This window comes from Aptenodytes forsteri, unplaced genomic scaffold (genome assembly GCF_000699145.1).
Source record: "Aptenodytes forsteri isolate BGI_AS27 unplaced genomic scaffold, ASM69914v1 Scaffold8, whole genome shotgun sequence".
NCBI classification, from domain to species: Eukaryota; Metazoa; Chordata; class Aves; order Sphenisciformes; family Spheniscidae; genus Aptenodytes; species Aptenodytes forsteri.
The window spans coordinates 9451163-9473109 of NW_008796218.1; the positions used below are offsets into that span (position 1 = coordinate 9451163).

General features: G+C 37.3%; 1 protein-coding gene across 1 annotated transcript in view; it reads right to left on the reverse strand.

Annotated features, from left to right (window-relative positions):
• The window catches only part of SPON1 (spondin 1), a 211690-nt gene that overhangs the window by 14761 nt on the left and 174982 nt on the right, over positions 1-21947 (reverse strand). Inside the window, exon 7 of the mRNA XM_009288849.2 lies at positions 16873-16937. Coding sequence (XP_009287124.1) covers positions 16873-16937 — 65 coding nt within the window. The remainder of the gene's footprint in view (positions 1-16872; positions 16938-21947) is intronic.

Below are 21947 nucleotides of genomic sequence, written 5' to 3' on the forward strand. Positions count from 1 at the left end.
ATTTTGCATATGGATTTCTGTTCACTAGAAATTTAACTGTCAAGTCGTTCCAGTTACTTGGTGAGTATTTACACAAGAATGAGGAGCTAGGATTAGTAAGTAGACATATAATTGTGTGAAAATAATGCACACATGATTACTCATGAAATTATAAAGGGAAATTATTTTGGCTTAAGGGAAGACAACAGATGGTTGGGAAATAATCATAAACCAGTAACTACCAATGGGAGGAACATGTAAAGAAAACAAAAGCAAGGACAGAACAGGATGAGTAAGTTTGATTTAATTGCATGGCCATTAATTTCTATGAACGATTAGTATAAAGTTCTTGCAGTGATCGTTCTTAGTTAAACCTTTTCTATGTTTTAATACCCAACTTTTTTCCTTGCCTAGTGACATTTGAATTTTAAATAGAAAGTAAATGGTAAGTGATAGAAAATGGAACTGCCATATGTGCTTGCTCTGACAAAAAAATGATCGATACAATTTTTTTTTCTTTTCCAACAAACACATATGTTCTTCCTTACTTTTCTGAGATTGAATTATGAGTTTCTTAATGTGGGTGTCAGACCATCTGTCAAACAATGAAGTTTAACTAAGTCTCAATAATACACATAACACTTAAGACATTCATTCTTTTTATAAGCATGGTGTAGTTTTGTGATTAGTTTTTTTTAGTCAACACTTAATATATGTATATAACTATATATGCAAAGACTCAGGTAAACATGGTACTTTACAATAGCGTGTGACTTCATGCTAGGAGAGGTAGAAATTTGCAGCCTTGTGCTGCTAGTATAAACCCAGCATTATTTAGTCCTGTTTTCTGTGAAAAATAAGAGACTATGTTCTTTTCTCATTTACATGCAGCTCTGTAGAGCCATTAAAATAGAGTACCAAGCTGCAAGGGCAGCGCGTGGTGTTGGGTTTACTCATTCTTGTTAATACTATTGTTTATTATTATTAATAATATTATTACAATCATGTAAGTATAATATAGCATTATTGGTGTTATATTGATAATATTATTTATTAATAATAATAAAATAATAAAATGGAAATTCATATGATTAAAGCTTTTATCTTACATTAATTATCTGGATATATACATGCATTTTGAGCTCAGTCACACCCAATCTCAAATTAAGATGAATTATAAAAACTGGTAAAAATGCCAATTATTTTATATGGATTTTTAAAATGTGTTTTGTCTGAGATTTACTTCAAGTAGTTCTTTTGGTTTTGGTGAAACAAATATTTCTGCTTTTTGGATAAAATTTAGAATTTATATTTAAAAATCTAAAAACACTAGGAAGATTTTCTGTTTTCAATGTGAAACCATAAATTTACCATTTAGATCTAATTCTTATGTGAAAGCATTCATTTTGAAGTCAAAGCCTTTTAACAAAAGTGTTTTGATTAGCTCTGCTGATGCATAAACTGCTCATTCAACATAAATTACTCCTGCATACAGCTGTCAGGAGTTTACTGACACTTCTATGAAACTTCCAAAGTACTTCAAGTCATACAAGCGGGGATCACCTCACGGTTTAGGGAAATGGTGGTCCTTAAGACGGCACATCAACAGTGTGGAGGAATGATATACCGCAGTAAGGAAGGATATACCAAAGGAAGTTTTCTGACCTAAAATATAGTTTAAGCATTAGCCAAATGCAAAGCTGGAGCACTCAGAATTATTTCACAGCTCCAGAGAGATTTATGTATTTGCCTTCATGTTATCAAAAGTCACAACTGACTTTTTCCCCATATATTTTTTTGTATATGAGGTTGTCCTTTATGCATTATTATTTCTGATTAGACTGGGGTAGAATTCTTCTATTTTTGACAATATTAAACTTCACTGGATTAATCCCATCTATCTATAAAATCATAAAAGGAGAAAATAGCTGAGCTAGACACACCATCGTGTTTCCATAGAAACAAGCAACTCTGTCTGGCCTTCTCATTCCTCTCATTTTGTACACAAAATCTCCAAACTTTGAAAATGTTTCCTAGTACTATACTGTCATTTTGTGGAAGGAAACATCATTTACATCTGGACTGACGATATTGACTTTCACCCCATTTTAAGATAGACAGCACAATGTGACAGTGGGAGATAACAAGAGAGAGAAGGATTTGTAGGGGGAAAAATACCTCCAGAGATTTACAGAAATAAAAAGTAGACACACATGCTGTAGTGGCACTATCAAAATAAAATGTTGTCATGCAAGAATAAAAATACATACTTTACAGAACACTATATTTGGGGGTGGGGGGAAGCAACAGAAATCTTTGCAGGCTATCATCGTATTCTATTCCTGGGATGCATGTCATCAAACTACTTAAGTTAATATGACTTTTAACTGTAAGGCTCAAATAGTATATCCATGCTAGTAAAAGATTACACTTAAAAAGCACAGAGGTACAAGAATGTGGTATTTTCTTTTTTTTTATGGCTATATCTCTTTGCGGTAGTAGAATGCCTAGAAAGTTCTGCAAGAATTTATTGTTACTACTGCAGCTTATGACTAACTAGATTTTTTAAAAGTCTAAACCCAGAAATATTAATTATTAAAATTACACTCCTGTTCCCTTGTGAGCAGTTGACCATGAAACCTGAGTTTTTTAAAGACAAAGCACTTTCATCATCACCGCATAACAAATACTCTGTGAGAAAGCATTTTTTCCATATAGGACTATAACAAGAGATCTCATCCAAAAAATTGAGTACATAAATCTGAACAAGATATTTACTTTAATTGACGTGGTTGCATATCTTCTACAGATAATGTATTTTTCTTCTGAGAACTGGCTTCATTTTGCCTTTGTTATATTTCCTATGAAAGCTTTTACTTTAAAGAAGTTAGTTTCTAAGAAAATAGGTTGGAATTTGACCATTTCTTAGTTTTAGGACTTCAAGATAATTTTTTAACTTGTAATTAATATAAGGAAAATATCACTTATTGTGGAATCACTAAAGGATGAGTGTTTCACATTTACATCTCTCTCTGTGTTATATAAACTCAAGTCCTAATTACTTCTTGCAAGAATAATACTGTTGGCCATGATATAGTGTGCAAATGCCAATTCATATGTGCTGTTTTCCTCCACTTCTTCCTGCAGTTTCACCAAAATATATCCCTTTTAACTATTAGAAATTGTTTTGCATTACAAAAGGCTGCAATCCGAAAATGTTTCCCCATTAGTCTGAGCTCTGCTTTCTGATTTTGTTATCACTGCATTTTACTGGCTTCCATCGTGGAAGCTTTCACAAAGATTTTGTTCATCCGTTTATGCTTTACATGGCATCTCAAATAAGGTCAGTTTCTGAAGAAATAATGAGCTACCAGATGTTAACAAGTGATCACAGGAATACTGAGATCTCTGTACATTCATTAAACTTGGTCAGATGTGGATGAGTTTTTCAACTCTTTGATCATCAAGTCATTTTTCCAAAACGTGGCAATACAAGACCTTCATAGTTAAACAGCTATTATAACATTTTAAACATAAGTAAAACATTGTATTTTCCTCTAACTTGGCATGAAAATTTCAATCTGAATACTTAACATGCAGTGAAATTAAACCAACTGAAAACAAGGTATTGTAATCAGTATCCTACAAGGTGAACTATAATTGATACATAATGTTTCCCACATTTTGCACTTGTTAAAAAAATGAATCCATTGGTCAAATTCACTCAGACAAGAAAATGATTGAGCATGCTATTTTCCTCTGTTCAGGCAAATCCTGAAATCACTTTCTACTATTCTGTGCCAGCAATGAATTGTAATGTGTGTAATGACACTGTGCAGAATTGTAACGTGCGTAATGACGCTGTGCAGCATCCCATACGAGCACAGAGGGACAAGTATATAGGTGTTTTAGTCAAAATCAGAGTTGCACTTCTGAGGTGAATTTCCCATTGTGCTTTGGTTCATACCCCGGAGCAATCTCAGAGTGCAGACCTGATTTCTTTCCAATCAATCTAGCCTGGAGCTTTTCCCCTGCGCTCCCACTGCCGGCAGGCAGCCACGCTCCATGCGACCGGCGCGGGGGCCACGCAAAGCAATCTCCCATGCCCAAAATGTGTCGCTTCCTCAGCACTGTTTCACTCTACAGATCTGCTCCTGTTGCAGCGTATTTCTTGCAGATGTAGATAGCTTATGTGGCTATTCATTATGAAGACTGTTCACGGTTATAAATTCATACACCATAGAATTAAAGCAGGGTTTTAAGTTTAGACAAGACGTACCCCACACAAAATCTTTTTAAAATATTCCCAGAGCATGTATTTAAGGCAAAATAAGGGCCATACGATACAACATTACAACTTTTATTCTTATAAAAGCATATCTGTACTTGGAGAGAGCCACTTAGGGATTTAAAAAATACTTTCAGGCATCTCAAAATTTAAATCAACTCATCTGTCAAGAGAAAAGCACATCATAATTCTTCAGCAAAAACCTCATATAATTGCTTTTAGGATAACATAGATCCAGTGAGATGTCAAATATAACCACATTTCACTCATCCCATTACATTACAATGGCAAGTCACTGAGAATAAATTTGTAACTCAGAAAGTTCATCAGCCTATTCCTTGTTTCAATTCTTCATGCTTTAGCTGCTAGCAATTTTATATCCTTTTCTTTTCAGTTGTTCATGATGACTTGTTATCAATGAGACAGGCTGGTACAAATTTAATTATTTCTTTGCTGGAAGTTTTATTTTCCTGGATGCAGCTGTTACTGATTGAAAATCATGTTATTGTGAATTCAGTGCACTATGGGTACAGTAATGGTGCTGTTATAAGCAATGACTAGTTTGGGTTTTATGGCTGACTTCCCAACCATGTGTTAGCCAAGTAATGTTCACACTACTATAGTCAAAGATCTGTTGATATCGTAAGCTATTAGCTGCAGTTAACACCATAAGCTATTTTTCCTCCCAAGAATCCCTAAAAGGGTCATTCAGGTTTGCTTCAGGCAACAGTCTGACACTGTCTTAGCATGATAGTTATTTAAGTTTCATTTTTAATCAGTTATTCTTTTTGAACTGTTCGTGCTATCCACTTTACTATATGGAGAGAGACTGTACTCTCACAAATTCTATTTACATAACTACTCACTTGAGGAAAGTCAAATGTATGAAATTGTCCCATATACTAAATGAATAGTTACACAGCAAAGAAATTATTTGCATCTTAGCTTTGGAGTAAATCAACTAACATTAATGGCATTACCATGCATACTGACAGAAGAATTTATCTGTAGTATAGATAGCAATTGATTTCTTTTTAAGAAAATAATCTAAAGTTGAAGGAATATTGAACTTTGTGAGTAAAGATCGTGTCTCCGTGGAGCCTTACAGTACTGTTATGCTTCTTCTGCAGTAGTATTGCTATTAATTTTATAATGTATTCTATATAATGATTCAATATGTAATATATTCTGCAAGGGCCATACTATTCACAGTTCTGCTACTGTATTAAAGGATAGAAAATGTCTTTCAAAAATCTGTTGTAACATAAAAATATTATGTGTGTCCAAAATAGCATTTTTTTTAGAACAGGACTGTGAGCTCCTCTGGGTGTGCCTTTGACACCCCAGCTCCCTAAACGCAGAGCCACCAAAGTTCCACTGTATCACAAATGCTCTGAAGTCACCGGCTTGCACCCACGGTATAACAAATAGTTTTCCATGTGACCTACATTATTTTCTTTTAATTAAAATAATGTCTCAGCCCTCCATATGTCTTCCCCAAAAGATTTAACAGCTCCTTGGCTTTATAGTACACTTTTCTGTTATAATAAGAGTTAACTATACTCACTTTTCTCTATTAAAATGGTTAAATGCAGCTATGGAAGGATAGATAAACTTGTAAAGCAAGAAAATATCTGAACCTTACTTTCTTAAAAGTACAGAGGAAGTGGAAGATAAATGCAGCATTCAACCAATTAGGAGAACATGTCTAACAAGTATGCAAGAAAAATGAGCGTTATAAGGAATATAAGAAGTAGCAATAAATAATAAGCTTCCTTATTTCTCTATAATCCTCTGCTGACTCTTAGTCACGCTAGGTGAACTTATACGTGCATGATTTATTTTTCAAATCATTAGGTGGAACAGTGTTTATAAGCAATTTGTATAATCAAATGTTAATGATATACAGTGGATAGATGATTAAAGGACTATGATATGAGCTTTTCTTATCACTTCGGATAAAACAACAAATAAAATTTAAACTATGCCCATTACAACTGGTTAATTGCAGTTCAGTCTGTATTTTGCCATTCAGAATGCCAGTTAAACCCAAATACAATATGCGTGTTCAAACATGTCTTTTTTTAATTCTCATCTGGGTAGTCTGAGGACTTGATTAATTAAGCAACTGAATAATTTACTCATTTCTGATGTATATTTTTATAAATTACATTCTGATACCAATGTCAGCTATTTATGGACAGCGCATTGCATGGCAGGACAGGAAATCATTTCGGCATTCTTAATGGGATAGGAAAAGTCACATAACTGAAAGTGAGCAACTAATCTCAGAATTTGTTCACCTAGACATTACAGAAAACAAAACTTTTGTGACTACATAATATTTTAAAAGGACTAAAGGTAAAGTTTCAATTCATATGAAATATTTTAAGTGGATGGATAGGAACTGGAATGACTGCAAAATTCAAAACCCCATATTGTCTATTGAAGTTGATTAAAGAAAATTAGGAGGTACTTTTCAATGAATTTTAGTTTGTGTGCTATGAGGAGTTTAGTGTAGTACTTGTGAATAATTCTATCAATCCTTAATAAGATGCTCTAGGAAAACTAATTCACAGAATTAACTTACAGACGTTGTCAGGTCTCTAGTCTCTAGGGCTCTGGGCATTTCATTATTTTTTATCTAAAGCCTCTCTGTTATCAAAGCTGAAAGGTGCATTGATTTGAATCTTCCCCTCCCAACGCCGATATTAACATAGATTTAGTAGAGAACAGCATTTGGCTCTGACATTGGGATTCTGAGTTACACGCAGCAAATGTCTGGCTCCAGAGGAAAACAGTGAGCGAGGATTTCTGTTAGGGTTTGGTGCATAGGTGCGTCCGTGCTGAACCAGGTGGTGGCAGCAAGTTAATGAGACATGCAGCACATCCTCTTGCTGGCACAGAGCATCCCCGGGACAATGGCTGTGCAAACAGGTGAGCTACTTTTATAACGACACGACTAAATGGACCATATTTTGGTTATGCGCATTTCCTAAACAGTTAAACAAACACTATCGGCTCTGAGCAAGTAACGTACCCTCCGTCCCTACAGAAAGTGTAACATCCCCTACAGAAAGTGAAAGCACTTCTAGAAACGTCACGTAAGGTGCATTTATAGAATATAGGCATATACGAGGTGGTTTTATTTTGGTGCGTTCAAGCAGCAGCTGATGCAAGACTTGGCAGCACAGGTGGCGGTGGGGGTTTGTGCCAGGGACTCTGAACACATGTTGGGGGCTAACCTGGGCTGAAGGCTGCATAACTGCACCTTCTCTGCTCTTTTTCTTCAGGCTGGCTCAGCTGGCTCAGACCTGTGCTGCTGTCACGCATGATTTCAGCACGTACTGACCCTATCTGAACTGCCTTAAAAAACGTAGCTGGCATAAACTGCTTAATTATTTTAACCTTAACATTTATAATAATTAACTGCAGTGAACCATCTGAAAATTAAAACATGATGCAAGGGAATAAGCAAGTTGTTGATACTAGCTCAGTTTTACCAAAATCAAAGGCAACAAGTAAACAGGGAGAAAACAGAAATCCTTTTTTTTCTCCAGTAAGATCACCGATCAAGGCTATGAAACTACTCTGTACATCTGTTTCTTTTTCCTCCAACAGTCTCTGCGTTAAGGTCTCCAAAACAAATTACTCCAAATGCAGGTAGCACAACAAAGTACTGTTTCTGAATAGAGCCTATAAGTATTTTTTAATATAGGTCTTATTAAAGGAAAAACGCCAGCTTTAGCTGTGACGTGTGCACGTACATTTTATCCACAAATGCAGTTTAGAAAGGAATAGATAATTCACATAGATGGATAGGTAAATTAAATTCTCAAATTCTCCATATAGATAGGTATAAAGATCAATCACATAAATCCTAAAAAAGACTACTTTTGAAGGATTTTCAGAAAATCTCAAACAGATTCCTCAAATAACATATTTATTTTATAGGACAACACAAAAGGACGTCTACTTGAAATCTTAGTTCTAAAAAACTACTCCCTTTATTATGAATGTAATGCAAATGTATGTAATTTTGTCCTTTTTCCAGCACAGAGAAATTAAGCAAGTAATGGAAAATCAATTTCAACTAGATCTAAGCAAATTATCATTTACTTTAACAGTGTATTTTTGGGTGAACAGAAACATTGTTTCTTAAGTTGAATTCAGTAAATATCAGTCAAAACTAAGTGCTTTCTTTTCCAAAATTTACCTAATTCATGCATTCTATTTTAAGTAATATGAAGGTGTTAAAAAAAAAAAAAGGCTAAAAACCTGGAGGTAGAACAAAATATTTTTGTTGGCCAGGAACAGTCTCTCTTCGAAGGCAGCCAGGGAACTGAAAAAGCCATCGTCATTGCGTAAGTGCCACAAAATAAAGACACAAGGATTTCTAATTAATGAGAACATGTGACTGATTTGTACTTATTCCACACATACCCCTTCCCCATCGCACAAAGCTAGTTAACTCACTGTTTACCAAACATTCTAGCTATTAATATCCTTCAGTGAACTCCTCTGTCTCTCCTCCCTTTTCTTGAGGGGCAAATCCGAGTGATTGCTTTCTTTCTCTGGCTAATAAATATTTAATTATTCCATGCAAAATAGGGAAGCTTGAGCTAGAAGAACATGATATGTGATAGTAAAGGGCTCTCACTGTGTAGGTTGCTGGTTTGAATTTTACATTCAGAGGTAGGTGTTACCATTCAAGTCTTGTCAGGAGGAAAGGTGAATTAAACCTAGACTTTCCAAGTACCAGAAGAGTCTTCTCCATATTGGGGGATACCCTTTATTTTGCTGACCATATGTGCGTGTGGCTAACTTAAAAGGTATACCTGAAGATCAGGCCCTTACTGAGAAAACAGGCAGGGCAACAACTAAATTATGGAAGTTAATATGGTTTAGTTGTGATCTGTTGCCTAACAGAAGTCCCCTCACCCTTGTGAAAATGTAGTCAGCTTTAGGAACACTGGAAGTTGTTTGTATTTTTATGCATTTAGTAATGTTACTAATAGCTATTTAGGTATGTAAACACTTCCGGAACCGAAAGTTTGAGAATTAGGTGTTTACAGCAAATGGTTGCCTAAATGCCTTCCAAAGTCCTTTTGTAAATTAGCCTCCCTGTGAACCTCACAAAACTTGCAACATGTGAGAAGGTCAACAGAGAAGTTCAGCAACACATCATGTTTAGATGGATAACATTTATGTTTCAGCTCTCTGCCATCTGATGGAACTGATTAGATAATATCAGTAATATTAATATAGTCATAAATCGTTATTAAAGCTGTTTTCACTGCTGAAGATTTCTTTCAAGTATGCAACTGTATACTTAACCTTGGGTAGTTTTACACATCAGTGTATCAGTGAGACACACTACATTAAGGCTGGGTGAGTTGTAAAGAGTAAAATATCAGACACAGAAAATTAAGATCTTTAACAATGAAACATAAGATGAGGAGAAGGAGTTATTTTATTACATTTCAGAAGACAGTAAAGAGTTCCATTTCTGACTTAAGTGGTTCTCCATCTAACAATATCTAAGTAATCATTCAATGATCTAAATATGGAGGTTACTTTAAGAAAGAGAAGTTTTGTGGGCACAAGAATAGCAGATTAGTGTGAAGTAAAAAAAGCAGAAAGTAAAAAATGTAAGTAAAAAAGAAGTAAAACGAGAAACAAACAAACACCGAAATCCCAAATAGATGAAGTTCCCTACTCATCTGTGGCTTGGCTTTCGATTCCCAAATGCTGTAATGAAGACTCATTGATCATAGCAAATTCACTGCAGGATCAAAACATACAACAAACATTTTTTGCTCAAATTGTGGAAGAAGAATTCTGGAAGAAAGCAAAGTTTGAAAGAGCTTTCACTCAAGAACAAAGGAAGGAAAATGCAAAAGAGTACGTCAGCATTTTTTTCTCCAGCTAGTATGATCCATCAACTCAAACATTTGGATCAGAGCATTTTTGTGTTTCCTATCACCTTTCTATAGGATGCTCTTTGTTTGATTTCTGGAACAGTTTACTTTGTTGCCCAGTTTAGTCATATTATCTATCTCAATGCTGAAAACCATACTTGGGAATATCCTGTTGCATTTTCTGATATCCTCCTTGCAAGCCAGGAAAAACATCCCCAATATCTTCATAGTCAGAGAAAAGATATCAAAGTTATGTAAAACTTGAAATGGAAGGGGATTGATGGGATAATTTGTAGGGGATGATGAGGTAACCATACTAAATTATAAACTGTTCGGACTAAATAGTTCTATCCATCTGAAGTATAGAGGAATAGGCCTCCTGTTCTGCTAAGCTTCACTTTCGAGTGCTTACTGGAGTGTTTTCAGGTAATCTCCAAATAAATGGGGAAGAGCTGCTTAAATGAACAAGAAAAAGAATAACCTCTGCACACAGTCAAGAGGCAGAGGAAAAACACAGGACCATGACTACTCATGCAAACAGCACGGAGAGATGAAATGGAAACAGGAGAGACATAAGGAAGGAGGGAATAATCTTCCAAGCTTCAGATAGTTCAGAATTATAATAAAGAAAAATGCCTATCACTTTGATATGCATTGTTTGTAACTAAGAATGGAATGAGAAGGTAAAAAGGTTGGAAAGCAGCGGTGTTTTTGCATAAAAGAAAATAAATGAGAGGACTATGAAAAGTAATGCTTGTGAATGTTTCAGAAAATCCTAACCTTTTAATGTCAGCTACTCTCACTATCCTATTTTCCTAGATAAAATATCTTGAATTTTTCCATTGAAATATATTGTCTGTAGGTTTGATCTACTAAGCCTAAAATAATTAAATAAATGGAAAAAATTAATAATTGGAAAACACATGATGTGCTTAGTGATAATTGCAATCATACTGCTGGAGACCCCTGTCCAAACATATTCTTTCTCCTAGCTAGGGCTCCAGACTGAAACTGGCAGGAAAGGAACGGGAAATAGGCAGCTAATTTATGCAGGGAAGTGAGGTCGTCTTGCCAGTTTTTTAGAATCTGAAATGTTTTAGGACAGAAAGTTGAAGCTACTTTTTATATTAATTTTTTTTTTTTAATTTTTTTTTTCCAAATCAAAATTGCCTTTTGATGTATCAGGAAAAGCCAAAATGAACACATGAAAATACTTGGAAAGACACACTATCTGTAGCAGTATTTAATAATTTATAAGGTACTGAGTATTTAATAATGGAATACGTGACATACTGGAGAATAATTTCCATCCTATGCCTGCTCTGTGTTTGTATTTATCAGCGTTAGGCTATATGTACATGGAAGTCCATATTCCACAGTGTTGCATAGGGCTGAATACTTTCCTGGTTTACAGGAACTACAAAAAAGTGATTAGACACAAGAATTACTATTCAAATACTTCTCCCTTTGCCTATATTAAGAAAGAGCCATATACTTATACTGGACATATTTTTGAAATGTCAGAAACTACCCAGAGAGATGTCTATTAATGTGTGACTCCTGTCCAACTATCCGTTTTCAATTCCATTCTTTTTTTCAGAGAGCTGAGAACTGTGTGGTGAAATGATTTTCCTTGTTCTGATGCAGTATCTTGGCTTGGAGGTCCTGCCATTTTGGAAAATCAGAGATCCACCTGAAGAATCTGCTTTCTCCTGCTCCCCAACCATCACAACAAACATGCTGTTATATGAAAGAAAGATACACATATGATAATGCCTTTCCCTGATGGTGAGGAATCATAGAGGACAAAGTGACCGTGAAAAAACAGGCAGCTGTAAAAACAGCAAGTGCCCTGACAACACTGCGTGGCTTGGATTTCACCACATTAAAGACAATCCAGCTCATCCCAAGATGTGGAATTGACAGCTTCTTCCATGCCCCACACCTCCAAAAAGTGTCCCATTTTTCTTCTTGTAACTGACTCTGTAACTCACATTATAGAGTAGGACTAGTTGATCAGGATTTGTGCTTATTTTCTTTTGGTGGATTATCCTGGGAAGCCCTTATTTAGATAAAAGTGTGTGTTGAATGAAAAAGGGGTGTGTTACAATAGAGATGTCTGGATTCGAAATAAAGTCATAATGAATACAGCCAAAAAAAAAAAAAAAAAGAATGTATTTGGGGGAAGGGAATTCAAGGCAAGATTTTTAAAGGTATTAGCTCCTGTGGAATTTGATGCATACTATCTTTAAAAGTCTTGCCTTCTTTATCCCCAAATTCTTCTGTCATGGCTTGATTATTTTACAGGTGCTGGATATGCAGATTTAGATACCAGTTGTACTATCTGTATTTGCTGTATTTTATCCTCCATACTGCCAAAGGCCAATGATTTGCAGCTGAGTTTGAAAGTAAAATTTGATTCTGCCTGAAACACAGCTGAGAGAAAGGGAGCAATGAGCTGTGCTCTTGTTTATACAAGTAAGATAAGAAAAATTACTTTCATTTGACAGCATGCTGTATACTGATACCATTACACTCAAGGAAGAATGCAATCTCTGCAAGTACTTTAAAGTCAGAATTTCAGACACACAACTTGGTAATGCAAACATAAGCAACAGCAAAATGTTTTATTATTTGGTCTGGCACTCCTTCTCATGCTACCAATATTGGTCTCTTGGTTGGGCAACCATAAAACTAGTTCACAAAGATCACCCAAAATGGTCTCCTGCATGTAGCAACTCAGGAGAGTTTTTTGCATGCTGGTACCTTGGGTAAGAAACTGAATGGAGGATAATGAAGATGAGTGATAGGAAGAAAAAAGAAAAAGAAAAACTGACAAAGAGCAGGCATATACAGGAACTGAGGAGAGGAATGATAAAAGACAGTGGAGTATTAAGTCTATGGCAGGATATAGTTTCCACAGCATTATATTTTACTGGGAGATGACAATATGTTAAAGTGTATTAGCTTTAATTGTAATTAATAGAAAGCATTTGAGAAAATTACTTAGTGTCATTATATCCTTCCCTGCTTAGGGCTGGCAACTTGTCTCAGCCTCTTCTGTAATTTCTTGCACCTGAACTCATGTCTGAAGCCAAAGACCTTTCCCTGGGGAGGCACTTTGTGCCCACTGGATCTGCACTGAGAACTCTCTGTTTTCTTCTCCCTAAGAAGAAGAAAAGTTCCCAGTTATATTTCCCTTCTTATCTCTGGTGTCATGAACCAAAGGCTTTCGGCATCACCGTCAGATTAGACACAGACTTATACACTTCACGCCCTCAGTCCATACAGAGCTTGAATCATTACTTAATGAGGTATGACTGGCCTCAGGAGTCACAGCCTCATTGACCGGCATCAACAGAGTAGAAGAAAAGCCGTTTAACTCCATGATGAATCCACGAGAGTTGCCCAGCCAAGACCATCCTCTCACACATTATTATAGGTGACCAGAGTGGAAATGCAAGGGCTCACCAACTGCTCAAGATGTGGGCAAGAATTAGCATCTTGCCTTGCTACAGCCTCTGCAAGGGAAGGAGATACTGCAGTCTCCCTCGCTGTTTTGGAAAGATGGGAGGGGTCCGGCAGCCCCGGGGGCAGGCGCATTGCCCGTCCTGGCTGGCTGGCGATTACCCTGTGTGGGCAGCAGGGCTGGTGCCCAGGGCTGTGCTGAGCCTCGGTGCGTGCTCCCATCTGGTTTCTTTTCTCTTGGGTTTCCCCTGAAAGGGATGGGTCTGAATGAGCTGGTGCCTGCAACGAGCAAATACCGAGCCTGTAAGTCTCCCCTCCGTGACAGTGTCTGCCACCACCTATGTGAATGTCACTGCACTCCAGCCCCATTGACTGTGGGTTGTTACTCTCAGATAACGTGTTCAGCCGGGGTGGCATCCTGGTGTCCGCGGTGCCTCATCCCGGATTCTCCACAGCAGCATGCAAATAGATTAATACTCTTACAGCCCTCTCACAAGTTTTGGAGGTAATTGTTCCCCTCCTCCCTCTGATTTTAAGTGTAATCGCTGTAACTAACTTGGTACTGCAACTTGGATAGTGTTAGCAATAAAAGTTACTGTATGGAATCAGGAGAGAAACTTTGAAGTGCGAGCAGGTTGAATTTGCCAACTTTTGACACTTTAGGCCGCTATAAATTGGCTCACTAGTATTATGAATTTTGTAATTGTTGTAAAACACATTCAGGAAGGTTTTTAGGCTGTGCTTATTATGCCACATTATAACGCCACTTTGACACCACAATCACATCATATTATATATTAGATATATAACTAATGATTATGCAAAAGAAGGTTATTCATAACTTTTAGTCAATTCTGGATTAGTAAGGTGGCTCTTATGCATAATAATAGACCAAATGTTTATCCTGAGCAGTTATTGTCCAATACTTGTGCAACCTAAATTCCAAGAAGGCCCATCCATAACAGCAAATGGGAAATTAAAACCAGAAGTTAATGGCTATTGAAAATTTTGCTTTCTTTTGAAGCTTAGATCATATTTTAAAATGTAATCAAAAAGAAGGACATCATGGCAAAATATGATTAAAAAATATTTAAAAGCAAAAATCCAACACTACCTGTAAAGTGAAGGAACATTTGTTAGGGGAACCCTTGCACAGCATTTGAAAGCACAAATACCAAGATATATTCCTTTTGATGTTACTGAAAGGTGAGAATTACAATATAGAAAAGGTAAGAATTGACTGGAAGAACATCTGGAGGATGTTGCAGAAGCATTTGCAGTCTGTGAAAGAATATGCCTAGAAAGTATCTGAAGTTGTTCACTCTCAACTTTTTTGTGAAGCTTCTCATCTCTGTATTTAACTAGCTATTATGACCAGGGACAACATATTTTAATTAGCTTTGATTTTTGTTATGTCATATATTCAGTGTATTTGAAAGATGATGGATTGAGACTCTGGAGCGGGAGATCCTCTCTCCATCTTTCTGTGAATAAAGTACAAACCTGCTCTCCTGTCAATGCCAAAGCCTTCCAAGCACCCAGAGCAGTCAATTCCTAGTAGTATTGTTCACTTTGATACAGAAAAACATATATAAATGTTGCTTCAGGAAAGTAACTGAAATTGGAAGGAAAAAATAAATGGCTTGTTTCAGTCAGAGACCTCACCATAGTAGAACAGAGAAGTGGAAAAAAGTTTCCATTTTAAAGTGTTAATTTGGAGTGAATAGAAAGAAGGCAGCAGGGAAAAAAATGCTATCCACAACTACTACATGGCAAACACTACCAAATCCAAATACTGAAAATTTCAGGGGAATAAGACCGTAAATAAAGAATGCCATTACTGTCACCTTGACTGACCACTTGCATAACACCAGCCAAAAAAAAGCCTAGCCCACAATTCCTCTGCAGAGCCTACAACTCTGTCTCAGGGTTGAAATATATTAAAGTGATGGAAAATCCATCTCACGTTCAGGTAAGCTGCTCTGAGGTTGGTCACACTGTTAAAACCTTTTCCCATACCTTTAGTGAGAATTTCCTTGTCATGAATTTCTTTAGCTTCCATGCTACAAGGGATTTCATAGTGTTGTGGGTTTTTTTTCTAGATTAAAGAAGGATCAGCTATCAGAAATCTTTTCACTATTTAAGCTGTGCTCACCTCCTAACCTTTTTTTTCTTTTTTTGGGGGGGAGGGGATAAACTGAATAGCTTAGGTCTTAAGCTGCTTAAGAGTTTCTAAGCCTCTTACGGTAGGGGATGTTTTCTAAAAACTGAACTCTTTTGCAGCTTTTTTCTGACTAACCTCCAAATTTTCACATACTTTCTGAAATACAGATGACAAAACCAGACACAGCGTTCCACTAACTGCTTCTCTTATACATTTACAGAGGAAACAGGACTACCTGGTCCCTACAATCTTGCAGTAGACTAATTGCCCTGCTTCTCCAAGGACTTAGTTTGACTCTCAGCTAATGGGGTGACCCGTTATACTGGGTTCTCATCTTTAGTCACTTCTTGCAAGTCTCACTCATGTGGGCCTGGATAATTAGTACAAACTTTGCGCCAAGCACAGATAAGTTATGCAGGAACCACCACCCCCAACACCGCCCCCCTGCCAAAAGACAACCAGTAAATTCAAGAGTACCCTGAAAGAAGAGTTTTGTCCTCTTTTCTGCTGAGAGCCAGAGAGCCCAGAGTTAGGATCCTGGGAAGCCAGCTAGCTGTCTCACTTGGTAAAACAATCATGGTTGTACTACCATCAGGATCATGATGCTATCATAGAGTGTTTCAGATAAGCATTTTAAAGAATTAGTCCTTTAGGAGTTTTTTGTTGGTGGATTGAGGATTTGCTGTATTGACACAGTGCATGACACAGGATGCTAAAAATTACTGCATTTAGAAGAGTACAATGTATTTTTGAGCAAGCATTGAATAAACATCATTGTTCAAAGAAAGCACAAACTCCATGGGATAATCCTTCTCCTGTAACAGTAAGTGAACCAAAGCATGTAAAAAATGAAGAGATGTTAAAGAGGAAAGAACGAGAGAAGCAACTGTTGGCAAAAAAAAAAAAAAAAAAAAATTAAAAACTCATCTATCAAAATATTTTTAGATTGTTTCTTTACAAGGGCGAATGATTATATGAGACGAGCTTAGAGCAGTCCATTAGCCAACACTGAACACAAGGCTATTGACACATACTATTCCCTACTTACTTACACATTCAGAGGTTGCCAGGCAGGCCACTGTGCTTTTGCCTTGATGACTGTTAAAACCTCATCGCTCTGTGAAGAGACACAAAACAAGAAAGTGATTGGGACAATTTTACAATGAGAGTAATATAATTTACAGCAAGAGGTAAGAGGTACTAGATCAAACTGTGCGTCCAAATTCTGACTATGAGAAATATGCTTTGTCCTTTTTGTTATCTGAGCACCTTGCGTCCTCAGCTGCACAGGGTTCATCCAGGAACCTATATGAATGCAGGAGGCAAGAGCAGTAAGCAAAGGCAGCCAGACCTTGGGCACAGTCTCTTTCCCTTCTGCAGGAACTGAAATGAGCTTAAAACACCAGCAGCAGTTCACAGACCATGTTATTTTTGCATCATGAGCTGAAGGGAAAGCTTTCAGAGTGGTGCACTGTGATGACAGGTATAAATAAGGAGAAGACCTTTGCATTGGGGAAATACTCCAAACTGAGTTTGTTCTGGTAACACTATCACAGAAAGATAACCGTGCTGTATCCTGGGTGTCAGTCCACATGTAGTAGTTTATTAGCAAAAAGTATATCTTGGGCTGTTGAATTTGTGACTCTCTGACAATCCTTGGCCAGATCCTGTGGCCAGAGGAACTTACCGGGCTAAAGCAAGCAAAGACAGAAAAATTGCTCTTAATGTGTTACAGATCCACAGGTCAAGAGGCAGGCAAAAACTAGATGCTGCTGCTCTAGGCAATCTAACACACCCTGTGAGCATGTATGATTTATTATTTATTAGCCTCCTGTATGTAAGGTTGCAAAGAGTCCATGGTGGATGCACTGCAATCTCCTCCAAGTAAAGCCATTGATAACACTTTCTCTCTGCTCTCCATTTACTCATGTAAAAATTACGGGGTGAAATATAACACCCACCTGTGGAAGCCCACAGTGTGGCAAAGCATTGTACAAAGATTATTTTCTAAAGTCTGTACGAATTCCTGCATCAGCAGTTCTAAACTTTATATTGGTACAATAAACCCAGGACAAAGGCAGGAGACCGTTAACAAGGCTCTGATGCCCAAAAGACATCTATCACACTTTTTTAGAAGCATTTTCCCCATCTCCCTTAGGAATCCACCCCAGTAATTTGCCTAGAGGAACACAAAGTTCACGACTCACTCACATGATTTCTACTGTCTTTTAAAAATATTTCCCAATTAGACTAAGAAACCCACCTTATACATTACCAGTAATTGACACTTCCAACAGAGCTGACCTTTCAGTTTAGTAAGAATAGTGCAATTTCCTGCTTGATAGCAATAGTTCTGATACCACAGACTAGCTCTAGTCCATATACACCCATTTAAAGAAAACAATATTCACTGCTTGTTTCTGCCACTCTCAATATTTTCTGACTCCCTCTTTTTACCAAAGCAAGGTAATTACAGCGCTGATGGGCCCTCTCTGTAACACAGAAGGTTTTCAGTCTCGGGAATATATATGTGACATGACCCCTCCCTCAACCTGAGTTGATGGATAAGCCATTTCTTAAAAATCCTTTTTAAAAATACAGATGCTTGGCAAAAGCCTATACTACATTAAATGTCCTGAGGTAACATAGCTGAAAGTCTGACTCTATAAATGCAAGTAAGTATAAAAAGATTTAATCAAACTCCCATACTACTAATATAGTTTGATTAAAGAGAGTTTTAGGATGAAAGGGAGCAATCAAACAGAACACAGCAGTGCAATGCCAGCAGGCGGATTCACCGGGGCAGGCCCTGGGTGAGTAGCAGCAGGCTGAGCTGCCAGCACAACCCTCTCCCAGTCTTGCTGCTGGGCTGGGCAGCACCGAGCAGGGGTACGCTCCATGCAGGAGAGAGGCATCACATCCAGGTTCATCTATAGCAACCTTCTTCTTACCTCCATGCCTTCAAAAGTGGAAGAGACAGCTTTCCCCTCAAAGTGATTTAAAAGGAAACTAATTAAATGAATGAAGTTAAAATCTGAAATTAAAAGACATTACTTGTCTTTATCTGTCAATGGAATTTGCCCTATTTTTTAATCTTCCTTGTTTCAACATCCTAAGAGTTTCCAGCCAGGCATATCTTCACTTACTTGCCTTGAGAACACATTTGCATTCAAAATTATTAACTGTGTGTTGTACATCCCAAAGAAAGTCAGTTACGTTTATTAAAATAATACACTGCTTTTCTAACAGAAACCAATAATTATGTCAGTAAAATCCAAATCACTTGTGTCTGAAAGCATTTTAACATGTGCTATTCATATTAAAAATGCATACCAAGAGCGGATGAACCATGATTAATAGTTTAGTAGTAAGTGCAGAGGGAAGGAAATAAGGAACAGAGCATGGCGCATTCAGACATCCCTGAATTTTTAAGGGAGGTGAAAATTCAGATGCAAGAGCTGAACTCATGGCCACTTCCTGAACAGTAACCAAAATCAAAAGATGCAGAATCCAGCATTCTGATGGGCCTGAAAAGAAAGCACACATTCTTGATACCTAGAGCTCCTTGACAATTACACAGGATTAAGCTGCCACTTGAATTAAATCATTGTTATTCCAGACTGATATTCTAATTATGCAGTCATCTCTATCATGCAGATTTATAATATTATTTTTTTAATTAAAAAATGTAACATCTACACTGTAATTAATGCCAGTGTATATTTACTTCTACATGCACTGATAGACAGACAGATACTTGAGTAGATATTTTGTACACTAAAGCGTTTTCCTTGGACAAGTGTTTATGTCAAGAAGATGAAATCCTGGAAAAAAATACAGTAAATTCTGCTTGCCACCTCCTTGGGTCTGTGACGCTGTTGCCATGTGAGGTCTGGCTGCTGGGCGTTGTGCCAGCCTGGGAAATCCAGCTCCACTCGCCACTCGTGGTGCCACCAGCCTGCATCGCTCCAGCCTCCTGCAGGAAGCAGGCTCGAGGAGTTCCTCCAGAAAAAGTGACCTTCCTCTGCCTCCAACCTCTCCGGCTGACCTCCACTTAAACAGCTCAAGCAAACAGATGTTATCCACCACACAAGTTCACAGCCTTGTAAACAATCTATAGATAGAGAGCAATCTATAGAAAAGATACAGTGCTTGGATTTGCTGGCCAATCTCTTTAGCTATAATTTATTGGCAGATGGTAGAAACTGAGAGGATATGAAATGCCTGAAGAGAAACCCGCAAATTAATAATATACAACTAGTTGATATAACCCAACTGCCTTGAATAACCCAATTGCACAGACTTTACAGTAGAGGCATAAAATACCACATAATTTTTATGAATTTTAGTTAACATTTTCTTAGGGCTTCCTTTATTACATTTGTACCCATTTTTCTCTCCTCTTCATATTTCCAAAGTTTTGCTTTGATTTTTGAAGTAAACAAACTCTCAAATTCACATCAAAATATGGCAAAAAGAACTAGGATGTTTCACTTGTATATTGCAAGTTGTCTTGTCATCATTTATGTATTTGGCTGGGAAGCAATGATTCCCAAGTAATGAAACTGTTAGATTTGGAAAAACTAGATCATTTGCACAATGATGGAGTGTCCAAATGGTACAACGTCAGAACAAGTTAAAGGGAAGGGCACCAATGCGCTTGCTTGGAGCTGCTGAAAATCCCTTAGGTAAAGTCTGATACACACCTCTTCCAGCAACAAAAGGGAAAAAAAAAGGGAAGAAAACTGTCAAGCCTATGTTATGCCTCTGTGCATGTGGAAGTTGTCAAGGAGCAAATTTGGAACTACCTGTCAGCTGTTACAGAGATATACAGGAGGAAAGTTGCTACCCTCTTTCCTTGTCACATTTAAGGGGGTTTCCCCCTTGAGTTAAAATCACAGAATTGATACTTGGGAATTTGCAATTGAGTTTTTGCTCAGCTTCTTTTGAGCATATCGATATCATGCAATGGAGTACAGGTATGAAATTCTCCCGGGAGGGGAGTGAGGGTGCGCGACGCCGTGCTGCACCGTCAGTCAGCCCCGGCACACCGCAGTTGCGTGCGGGCAGCTCCTCATGGGAGCAATGCGCCCGGCTCCTCGGCAACTTGCTTGCACCAGCGTGTCTGTGCCTCCATTCGCTGTGAGAACGCGTTACCGTTGATGCAGCATCTCTACCACTCCTATAAGCAGGAAGTCATGATTTAATAATTAAATTAGCATGAGCTCTCAGGAGTCTTCATGGTAAATCCCTTTGAAAAGTGTAGTCAGGCATAATCATTTACAAAACTTGGTATAAACCCTTTGTAGAGCCTACTGAAGCTTCTTCTTTAATTTCAGTTATTAGTTCAATTATGATTTCAGTTTCCAGCTGAAATAGAATGCACCCTTCCCTACATGCTTAGAGCTTGCTCAAAAAGTCCAGTGGAGCCAAAGTAGTTTCTAGATTGACTTCAATATTTTTTGGATTGTGGCCTAAATTAAAACATGCAAAAACAGCAAACAACTACCCTTCTCTCCAGATCCCCTTTCTACATTTGGGTTTCAAGCTGGGGTGGGTGGTTGACTCAATAGCTGTTCCCTATGAAAGTACTGTCCTCCAAAAAGTCCTAATAGTATGATTTTAAAAAGTTGATAATGTCATTCTAATACAGACAGCCTTACTGACATTCTGAAGTTGGTAAAAATTAATAATTTACTTTACATTCATTTGTTCCTGCAATGTACAAATGAAGGTGTGTGCAGAATGGCCATTAAATGGCAACAAATAGAACCCCGTGGTATGAAACCACCGCTAAATTAGATCGTTCAGCTGCGCACTTTACAAAAGATTAAAAATATTTCCTCATCTTCAAGAACAGAAAGTGGGACATAGCTCAAAAAACCAGCATTGAAGATAGAATTTGATTTGAAGTCTTTCTCAACCAAGGGGATTTAAACCAACTTGTTTAAAGGGTAACATCCATTAAAATGTAATGAAAGCTTTCAAAAGTTTTAAGTATCATCTGAATACCTTTAGAATAAAAGGAAGATTAGTAGGATCTGGAAAGCCACATAAACTATTTCATGTGCTGCTGCTGCTTTGTGGTAAATGATGTGACTAGTATCTTTTCTGTACTGGAAGTTAT